At 38.5% G+C, this 11391-nt stretch overlaps 1 protein-coding gene across 1 annotated transcript in view; it reads right to left on the bottom strand.

Annotated features, from left to right (window-relative positions):
• Positions 1 to 11391, bottom strand: part of LOC107563205 (uncharacterized) — a 24147-nt gene extending 12756 nt beyond the window's left edge. Inside the window, exons 1-9 of the mRNA XM_016248012.1 lie at positions 11254 to 11391; positions 9387 to 9674; positions 8992 to 9279; positions 8617 to 8901; positions 8340 to 8465; positions 7904 to 7963; positions 7755 to 7826; positions 7433 to 7517; positions 5011 to 5343 (exon numbers count right to left, since the gene is read on the bottom strand). Coding sequence (XP_016103498.1) covers positions 5011 to 5343; positions 7433 to 7517; positions 7755 to 7826; positions 7904 to 7963; positions 8340 to 8465; positions 8617 to 8901; positions 8992 to 9279; positions 9387 to 9674; positions 11254 to 11317 — 1601 coding nt within the window. The 5' untranslated portion in view covers positions 11318 to 11391. The remainder of the gene's footprint in view (positions 1 to 5010; positions 5344 to 7432; positions 7518 to 7754; positions 7827 to 7903; positions 7964 to 8339; positions 8466 to 8616; positions 8902 to 8991; positions 9280 to 9386; positions 9675 to 11253) is intronic.

Here is an 11391-nt window from a genome sequence, read left to right as displayed (position 1 = left end):
CAGCAGGTCAGTATAACACAGGGATGCCCAACCCTGCTCCTGGCGATCGACTGTCCTGCAAAGTTCAGCTCCAACCCTAATCAAACACACCTGAAGCAACTAATTAAGGTCTTCAGGATCACTTAAAAATTAAAGGCAAACACAAATTTTGTGTTTGATTAGAGTTGGAGCTAAACTTTGCAGGACAGTCGATCGCCAGGAGCAGGGTTGGGCACCCCTGGTATAACAAATCCTGGTGCAGCACAAAGATCAGGATTCAGTAGATAAGGCGCCACAGAGAAGCTTGCAACCTCGAGACCAGCCGAGTGAATGAGCTGAATGTTGTTGTGATTTCCATTACATTAGCATTCCTGTATGTGATGCAGTGCCGTCTAAGGTCCCGAAGATCACGGGCATCCAGTATGTTTTTCCGGCCTTGACCCTTACGCACAGATATTGTTCCAGATTCTCTGAATCTTTTGATGATATTATGCACTGTAGATGATGATAACTTCAAACTCTTTGCAATTTTTCTCTGAGAAACTCCTTTCTGATATTGCTCCACTATTTTTCGCCATAGCATTGGGGGAATTGGTGATCCTCTGCCCATCTTGACTTCTGAGAGACACTGCCACTCTGAGAGGCTCTTTTTATACCCAATCATGTTGCCAATTGACCTAATAAGTTGCAAATTGGTCCTCCAGCTGTTCCTTATATGTACATTTAACTTTTCCGGCCTCTTATCACCTGTCCCAACTTTTTTGGAATGTGTAGCTCTCATGAAATCCAAAATGAGCCAATATTTGGCATGACATTTCAAAATGTCTCACTTTCAACATTTGATATGTTATCTATATTCTATTGTGAATAAAATATAAGTTTATGAGATTTGTAAATTATTCCATTCCTTTTTTACTCACAATTTGTACAGTGTCCCAACTTTTTGGGAATTGGGTTTGTACTTGCTCTTGTGAATTTATTTTGATGTTAATTACATTGTGCAAGCTGTCTCTTTAATACCATGTGGTTTATTTACATGTTGCTGATGATTGGGCTGACATTTTTAACACACCCACCAAACAACAGAAAACGTATCTCAAACCTTGTTGCACACCGTTTCCAGGAAACATGTTGTTCAACCCGGAAACCGTAGCAAAACGTTGCACATCGGTTTGAGCTTGAACTTCCATGTTGCAGAAAATGGTGGACGAAGGTTAGCCAATAAGAAAATTCAGAGTGATAATTTCACTTGTATCTGGGCAAATGTGGTGAAGCAAGATTACTAAATCATCTCGAGCCTTACAGGCGCGCCGCCTTATTACATTTAAAACCGGCAAGAGTGATAGATAGGTTGGTGTTCAATGATCCATAATATTTATTAATGCTATATTTTACAATAAGCATTTCTTCCACCGAAGTTTAACCAATTCGCTTTTTGCTTGTGAGATTTAGCAACTTGAGGTAATATGGGAAAAAACTGAAAAATCGTAGCTACTTTTTCATTACAATTCTATTCCAGTAAAGTTGTAACTCAACTTTGTAACTCAATTAGTCACTCTTTCAAAACCAGATCTCATGCTTTCTTTGTAGTACACGATCAGTCTACATAATCGTTTCAAAACACAAGATTATTGCAATATATAATGAACGTTCATTCAGTAGCAAACAATGCAAGATACATGTTTCAAATCACCCCTATTGGCTGAAATAATTACAGTAACACAGGCTACAGATGTACCATTAGAAAATATACTTACATTAGCTAACTTACATAATTGACATACATAGGCCTATAATTGAAAATCCACAATGTTTGTGAATCGAGATATCACCTATTCAGTGTGTCATCAAAAGGTGTGATAGAGTATGACATGGCCATGAAGTATGTTCTAGATTAGAACAGATTTTGCGGCCAATACAGTAAATATTTTCACTCTGGCATATGACTTAGTCTGTACTGTAGCTGACCTTTACAGTGTGAGTTACAGTAATGTGGCAGTCTCTACCATGCTAATGTCTCTGTTTACAGCAGGGCTATTCAACTGGCGCCCCATGGGACCAATCCGGCCCGCCAATCATCTTCATCCGGCCCGAGAGAAGAGTCGCACGTCGCACGTCGCACATATACGCCTTGAGTTGTTTTTTGCACTAAATAATTTGTCCACAAGGTGGCTACACTGGCCCAGGCCGTGGTTTCACAGCCGAAAAAGAAAAGGAAGAGACGGAACAACAACAACCGGAGACCGCAACATCAATAAACTGTGCTTTGTCGATTTGTGCACCTGTCAGATCTGGCTACCTCCCATTAAAACAGTGGGTAGTACAATTCAACAACGAAAAATGCTACCTGTAAAATTATGGTTTATTAACGTCTACACCTACCCCAACCCTAAACCTACCCTTACAGTAATGCAAATACAGTAGTTATTTGTTATATTCGCGGTTGTGTCTAGAAGAGATACAGCTACAGGAAACCAACAATAAATAATTTTTTCTACCTATTAGATTGTGTTTTATTAAAGTCTACACCTACCCCAACCCTAAACCTACCCTTACAGTAATGCAGATACATTAAATATTGTTCAGTGTGAGAAAAATGACGCAATATTGATGTGCGCATGCGCAGTAAACCCTGGTAGGACAATCTGACGGGTAGGATAAATGTCAAATGTTGACGAGCACTTATGTAACTGGGTTATGAGATACTCTAGTTTAAATGAGTATAAAGACAGTGTTATTATATCGGTCATAACTTCTGGTGAGAAATAGCGCAGACACTGGACGAAGATGTTTATCCGACGGGAGTACAGTTTGAAAGGCTGCGCGTTCAGCTGTACACAAACGCTGAGTGCGCCAGTAGCTCATTGACCGACAAAAACACACAATTATACCAAAACTATAAAATACAATTTATAGTATGTGAAGATTGTTTTGAGCTCACTTAAATCAAAAGTAATATTTTTCAGAGCCTTCTAAATGTTAAAAATAATGTCGCGAATGGATCCGCAAGTCTCACGTCTCGTCAGCCCCGTAACACTTTCAATCGAATACTGTACTGTAATGTACAGAATTCAATACTGTAATGTTGAATGGCTATAATTAATGGCTAAAATTGAGGTGAAAATGCATTTAGACATCAGTAGCAGTATTGGTATCAAAAATACTGGCCTTTGTTAATAATAGGCTACTTGGTAATGGGATGCCATTAAACATATACCACCCTTTAGTTTTCAATTTGGAGGTTCAATGTGAAATTATGACTATATATAAATATGCAATTAATCATGATTAAATGCAATTAATCATAAATTTATTCGATGTAGCCTACTAAAAAAAATCTATATAGATTACTTTTATGCGGGCTTTTGCGAGAGTGAGCAGGACAAAACATGAATGTCGCGGGCGGGAGCGGGACTGAAAAATCCGTCCCGCGCAGGTCTCTACTGCCCAGCTCAATCCAAGCAGCTGAGTCCTTAATCATTTTCAAGAAACAGCTGAAAACACATCTCTTATATCTTCATTTGACCCTCTAACTCTACCAATCTCTATTATAACGCTAATTCTAATTTTATCTGCTTGTTTTTCTTATTTAAAAAATGGACCCTCTAACATTTGCACTCTCTATTCTAATTCTATTCTAACTGCTTGTTTTATTTAAAAAGAAAAAAGAGCCTTTAGCACTAACATTCTCTATTCTTTCTCTATTCTTTCTACTTATTTGCTATTTATTATAAATAATGACCTTCTAACACAAGCATTATCTATTCTTTTTCTATTCTTTTTTTGTTTATTTTTTATTTTAAAATGACCCTCTAACACTAGCATTCCCTATTCTTTTTCTATTCTTTCTACTTGTTTTCTTATTTATTATAAAAACAAAACAAGCAAACAAACACACAAAGAGTCTTTTCAACCACACAGTATCATTATTTCTGTGCTACAATCATTAAAATAATCACAGAAGTACGGGGATAAAAGTTTATAGTTTGGATATAAATACTGATGTGTAAGGTAGTGATTAAAATAGAGTAAATCACCTTTTGAAAGTAATTAGACGTTTCAAATAAAGATTTAACGATTACGTTGTCACGCCAGTAGGTGGCGAAAAGGAGCTGTTATGTATGTCTTTGAATCATTCAAGAGATTCATTCAAAAACACTGTTCATCCAATAATGAAACAAGTAAATCTTGAGTGAGTCATTGAATTTTTCATTCATAAATTACATGTGATTTTTAAAAAAAAATCACATGTAATTTATTAATGAAAACATTTTCTCAATTTATCCAGAATTGTGCAGCTCTATTTTGCACACAAACAGCTCTTAATCGAGTTCAGCTTTTATGAAGCCTGCTGATTTTTGTTCATGGTATTCAGTTGCAACTAAATGGTTTGGAAAAAGAGACATAGAATATATATGTTTGATATCTAAATGTTTGAATTAAATTTTTTTAACCACATTGGAATTGAAACTGGGAATCCATAAGCAGAATCGGAATAGGAATTGATAAAATTCAAACGATACCCAACCCTAGTCGGAACTGATCGAAATATTTTGTTTTGAATTTTATCAAATTTTTTCCTTTTTTTTATCAAAAAAATAGCTCATCAAAACTGTATAAATATTGCATAGTATCATAAAATCCCCTCAAAATTCTAAATAATAATAAAAAAAATATTATTGAACAAAAATATATTACATTGATTTTTCTGGAAAAAATTAAATTTCAAAGCCTTTCTGACTTCATGGTCAAAACACTTTTTTATATTCATATATTACCCTCGATTTAATCAACAAAAACAGACAAAGCAAAACAGAAAGTGCTCGCATCCACAACCTACAAACAAGAAATACAACTACCATTACAATAATTCAGCCAGGCAGAGTGGTGAGTGAGAGGAGAATATATAGTCTGTGACAATGGGTGTAAGTGAGTGACAGGTGAGTGGAGTCTGGGGAATGGAGTCCGAGAGGAAGGGAGATGGTGACCTCTGGTGGTGAGAGGGAGAAACACAGGTCCCGGACCCCTCACAGGACCCCTCCTCTAAGGAACTTTCCTGAGACATTCCTGAGCGCCCAACCAGGGGGATGGCAGAGCAGGAGCGGAGTTGGGGGAGGGATGGGGGGATCAGGTCCATGTGCCTGAGGGGGACCTGGGGACTGAGGTAGAGCTGGTGGGATGGGGACCCAGGGCAGAACCAGCGGCCACCACAGCGGTGTGTGTGGAGCTGCCATCTTGGAACGGGCAATGGTGGGCTCCGCCGCTTCGGGAACCCCAGAGGCGAGCACTGCCGCATTGGAGGAAGTGTGAGCGGATACTGCCACTTCGGGAGATTTGTGAACAGACACCGCCACCTCGGGGGAACTGTGAGCGGACACTGCCACCTTTGGGAGATTTGTGAGCGGACACCGCCGCTTCGGGAGCTTTGTGAGCGGACACCGCCACCTCGGGACAACTGTGAGCGGACACCGCCGCTTCGGGAGGATTGGTGAGCGGACACCGCCGCCTCAGTGGGACTGTGAGCAGATACCACCGTCTCGGAGGAACTGTGAGAGGACACCGCCACCTCGGGAGCTTTGTGAGCGGACACTGCCGCCTCGGGGGGAACTGTGAGCGGACACCACCACTTCAGGAGATTTGTGGGCGAACACCGCTGCCTCCTCGGGGGAAACCGTGAGCGGACACGGTAACTTCGGGAAGGCCTGAAGCGAGTTCCACCGCCTCGGAGGGAATTATCAGCGGGCTCCGCCGCTTCGGAAAGGTCTGAAACGAGATCTGCCACCTCGGAGAGAGTACTAGCGGGCTCTGCTGCTTCGGAAAGGTCTGAAACGAGATCTGCCACCTCGGAGAGAGTACTAGCGGGCTCTGCTGCTTCGGAAAGGGAAGGAGTTATTGAGCGGTAACTAGACGAGTCAGTAATAACGAACCTCTCTTCTTATTTTAATACCAGTTTCCTCCTCAAGCATGACCTAAACAGTAAAACTTCTGGTTCAAAATAGCAGTCGTAACACAACATTACTCATGAACACAACAGTCATACATTGTTCACAGACTTGGAAGGATTACTGTGAGCGGACACCACCACTTCAGGAGATTTGTGGGCGAACACCGCTGCCTCCTCGGGGGAAACCGTGAGCGGACACGGTAACTTCGGGAAGGCCTGAAGCGAGTTCCACCGCCTCGGAGGGAATTATCAGCGGGCTCCGCCGCTTCGGAAAGGTCTGAAACGAGATCTGCCACCTCGGAGAGAGTACTAGCGGGCTCTGCTGCTTCGGAAAGGGAAGGAGTTATTGAGCGGTAACTAGACGAGTCAGTAATAACGAACCTCTCTTCTTATTTTAATACCAGTTTCCTCCTCAAGCATGACCTAAATAGTAAAACTTCTGGTTCAAAATAGCAGTCGTAACACAACATTACTCATGAACACAACAGTCATACATTGTTCACAGACTTGGAAGGATTTATAGAAGGAAACAGAAGGCATCTATTGAAGACAAAAGAACAATAATTTCCTTCAACAAGTGATCGAGATTACTTTGACAATGAGTCAAACACTAATGCAAACCTGGAAAGCAAAATGAATCCAGACTTACCTGTTGTGGTGGAGCAAACACGTCAAGAAAGATCATCTGAGAGCAAGCCAATCATCATCACTAGATCTGGAAGAGAAGTTAAACTTCCTTCAAGATTCAGAGACTATAAAATACACTAAAATAGTCTCTTGTATCAATGCATCCGCGTAAATGCTTAATTATAAGCAATAATGCTTATGTGGTTAATGCATTATTTAATGTTTTGATAACTGTTTAAAAAAAAAGAGGGGGATGTAATGTATTCAAGTGTAATACGTAATGATAAGTGCGTAACATGGAAGTAAAAGAAAAAGCATGTGAGTTCTAGAGTCACCTGTGTGTCGTCTCATTTTACGGTTAAAAAAACAACAATACATGAACCATTCACTACATATACTACAAGCAGGGCGTCACTGAAAATGAGTGTGTTGGTTTGTTTACAGAATGCTGTTGTCACTGTTGCAAACGCCCATGTAAACAAATAAAAAACAAATAATTATTAGAAAAATATAATTTACCTGCAGCCAGTAGGCCCCTCCCAAGTGTAGGCCCCTGGGCTTCAGCACATTGAAGCCTGTGTGTTAATGAGCACCTGTTCACATGAAACAATAGTTCTAAACAGACTAAATCTATTATTATAATGTTTAATAATAATATAAATTTAGACTCAAAAACCCACATTTAAAAGCAATGCTAAAAAACTGACATTCCTAATTTTCCGTTTGTTTTGTCAGAATATCTGTTTATCCAATAGGGTCTTGTTTTGATAAATTATGTGTGTGTGTGTGTGCAATGAGATTCACAATGAGAACAGTTTAGATTACAGGAAGACAAATTATGTATTAAATGATGCATTCTGATTTTGGTGCATTTTTTAAAGAAAAGCATGAGTGGCATATTCACCAGAGTCAGAGTCAGAGTCAGCACTGTGCTCCCTTCCTGCTGTTACTGTATTGAGTCCGTCATCTAGATGTAGCATAGCAATCATAAGTTCAAGTTAAGCAGCAATACAAGCCACATCAGAGATTCTGAACTGCATAGTAAAATGTATCTCTACTGGACATGTATCACCAATGCCTGGACATTTTACTTATATTTACACTTTGATTCCACAGTCTTTTTAACAATGTTTACAGTGGACAATTTGTATATACATACAATTAACATCACCCTGGTAAATGGAATATCTTAAAACATATTTACCAGAAGGGGTTCCATCCACCTGAGATGAGCTCGAATTGCTGTCTGATCTATTACTAGCATTCGCTGGTTCTGCTGAAGATGTTAAAGTGTTTTTTAACATAGCCTGGTGCATAAGACTGATTAAATATTGGGAATGGGATAACTTGTACCTTGCAGAGAAACATTCTCTTCATCACTGCTACGTTTCTGGCCATTCCTGCTGTTGAAAGCTAAAGGGCATGACAGAAAAAATGAATGTATTCTGAATACTCTTTGCACTGTAATACTAATGTAAAAATAACAATGGTCCAAAAGCTTGGGGACAGAAACATGTTAAAGGAAATGACTTCCTCCCCACTGTAATCTTATCTCAAGTACAAACATATCTATTTGGATCTTTATTTGTTAAAGGAATAGTGAAATGAAATATCATGTCATCATTCACTCACAATTTGTTCAACACCTGTATGCTGTTTGTTCAGTGGAACTCAAAAGCATTATATAACGACTACAAACAATGACAACATTTTCTTCTTGTGGAAAATTATTCCTTTGAAAACACAAAACCGAATGTTTTTGGATTATTATTAATCAGTCACTACTCACCAATAATCTTTTTCTTCTTTAAGACGAAAACCACTACTACAATGACTGCCAGCACAATCACTGCTCCAATAATTGCTCCAATCATACCTGCAATAGTCTCTGGTGGGCAGTCCTGGCATTTTCCATCTATACAAATCAAAAAGATAGATATTTTAACTCTCTGAACTTATTAAGGATATGACAAGCATAAAAAAGGGGAAAATGTAAGTTCATAACTTAAAAGTCTTTTGTTTTATGACATTTGCATGTGATATTTCTGTCTATATACGTTAATTACCCCATTTAATGATAATTGGTTCTTTGAGGGTACTGTGAAACACAAAACAATCAAATTCTGCTTTTTCATCCTCCTTGATAACCACACTCTTCCTCAGCTGGAAGGTTTCATCATGGTTTGGTCTGACTCCTGAGGATTCAATCTCATCTTCAGGCAGGGGTGTGCGATATTTCCTTATGGTCAATATCACATCTTTGGGGTAGAAGCCAGTGGCCAGACAGGTGAGTTTCAGCTTGCTTTTGTCACTGGTACACTTTTTTGCAAACACATGAACTTCTGGAGGAGCTGAAAACACAGAAAACAGTTTATCAATGAGTTATATCTCTATGACAGCTGCAGATCATCAACAAATACAAATACTGTACATGTACTCACAGCCCTTTCTGAGCTCCTCATCTCCATAGTCTCTAAATTTATTAAGCCAGTCCACACACTCTTTCTCCAGGTAGCCCTTGGAGTACTGGTTTAGGATGGGCACATTATCCCATTTCTTCTTGGTTGGAACAGCTGCATCAACAGGAGCGACCCACTGAGACTCCTTATCATCAAAAGATAGGAAGTTCTCTCCATCGTAGCTGTACTCATCAATGCCTTTGGAAAACTTCACTTCACTTCCCTGTTTCTGAATTTCACAACCATGTCTCCACTGAAGAACATGAACATCTGAAATAGACACAAATTAAAATGTTTGAGCGTCAGATGATAATAAAATAATTAAAAATGTACATAAAAATATGTATTTGCAGGTTAAATGTATCAATGATCCTCACCTGTCTCATTGTGTCTCATACGTTTCATCAGAATGTCGACGTTCACATTAAACCACTGCTCTTTGCTCTTTCTTGACTGGGTGCCTTTTTCCCAGTAATCCTCCTGCATTTTCTCTTTCATCCACTGCTGTTTGGGAATCTTTCTCTGGCCATCACTATTGTAATAGTCAATCTGTCTGTCATCAAGCAGACCCATAGCAGTGAACTGATAGATGCCCGGCTGATTGACAGGTTTGGATAAAGCTGTGTATATGTAGTATAGGGAGTGTTTTTCTCCAATGAGGACATCTGCAAAGGAATAAGAAATAAGTATATAAATATATATATATATATATATATATATATATATATAACCAGATGATATAAATAAAATCAGTCTGGATCCTCCAAATCAAGGTTTATTATTTATATAAATATATGATAGAAAAATAGACAAAGTTACTCGTAACATTGTGTCTAAAATGTAAGTTACTTTACACACTGCTGGGGGGGGGGGTTGCGGCTAAAAACCAGACTAAGAATATTTGCTAAGTTTGGTATTAACTGGTAGCCTATAGTTTAAGTCAACTTGACCTGCTGAAAAGTGTTGCACCAGCCAACAGACCAGCCTGACTAAGGCTAGGAGACCGGCTACGACCAGCAAACCAGGTTAGGCTGGTTTATGTTTTTGATCGATTGCTTATTTGTTTTAATAAACACTTTTTATTTATTGAACTGTATAAAATACACAGCTTCATTTTCCGTCGGTCTTAGTACACGATGTAACTACAGAAGAGTCAAGTTTTAAATAGGAAAAATATAGAAACTCTTTGGTCATTTTTGAGCGAGATGCTAACGGTCTAATCAGATTCAATGATCTATGCTAAGCTACAGCTAAAAGTGCTACCGCCAGACCCGGAGAACGGCTGAATGGATTGGAAAACGGTAAAACTCAACTGTTTAACTCAAGGGGAGTTGGAAAATTAGCCTATTTTCAAAAATAGTGGAGTGTTCCTTTAAGATGGTTCCAAATGACCATAGCACTTTATTATTATTATTATTAGAGCAATACGTAATTTCCCTATAAAATAATAATTATATTACATTTGTCAAGTTTTAAATAGGAAAAATATAGAAGCTCTTTGGTCATTTTTGAGCGAGATGCTAACGGTCTAATCAGATTCAATGATCTATGCTAAGCTACAGCTAAAAGTGCTACCGCCAGACCCGGAGAACGGCTGAATGGATTGGAAAACGGTAAAACTCAACTGTTTAACTCAAGGGGAGTTGGAAAATTAGCCTATTTTCAAAAATAGTGGAGTGTTCCTTTAAGATGGTTCCAAATGACCATAGCACTTTATTATTATTATTATTATTAGAGCAATACGTAATTTCCCTATAAAATAATAATTATATTACATTTATATTAATATTAATATTATATTATATTAATATTAATATCACGAAAACTGGCAGGTAAAATTATTTCAACCTTATTATTCAAGGTATCATTTTAAGTTTAGTTTAGTACGCCTAGTTAAAAGACCAGTCGAAATGATTTAACATACACTTCCGTTTTGTTTGTTTTTTTCTCCAAGGACGTTCTACAAGTTCCAGAACCGAGAGTATTTCTGTACTCGTTTCCTGAGCGACAATTTTACTGACACACCTGAACAACAAAATAGACTTGAACTAACACTCGGGAATGTTTAAGTTTCAGTCTTTTTAAACACTCATTATGTTAATATATAGTATAGTAAAGATGTTGAGAAACCGTAAAAATTATGACAACTCTTGTTTTACTTTCAGTTTTACGAAAGAAATAAAATTAAGTATCTCTTTTGCGCCGAAACCACTCCAGGAAACCACTAAAAATGAAACCACTCACCACTCCAGGCAGGTAGAGCAGCACCGAGCAGAACTACCGAGCACAAAACGGTGAAAATTGCCATTTTTAAAGCCTGTTAAGGATTCAGCCCCTCCGTGCGTCTTCCTCCGCTGACGGCTTTTGTTGAACTGATACCAG

This window comes from Sinocyclocheilus grahami, unplaced genomic scaffold (genome assembly GCF_001515645.1).
Source record: "Sinocyclocheilus grahami isolate Dianchi unplaced genomic scaffold, SAMN03320097.WGS_v1.1 scaffold862.1, whole genome shotgun sequence".
Lineage (NCBI taxonomy): Eukaryota > Metazoa > Chordata > Actinopteri > Cypriniformes > Cyprinidae > Sinocyclocheilus > Sinocyclocheilus grahami.
Note: the sequence above shows the minus strand (reverse complement) of the source record. Positions and strands in the feature narration are given on the sequence as shown.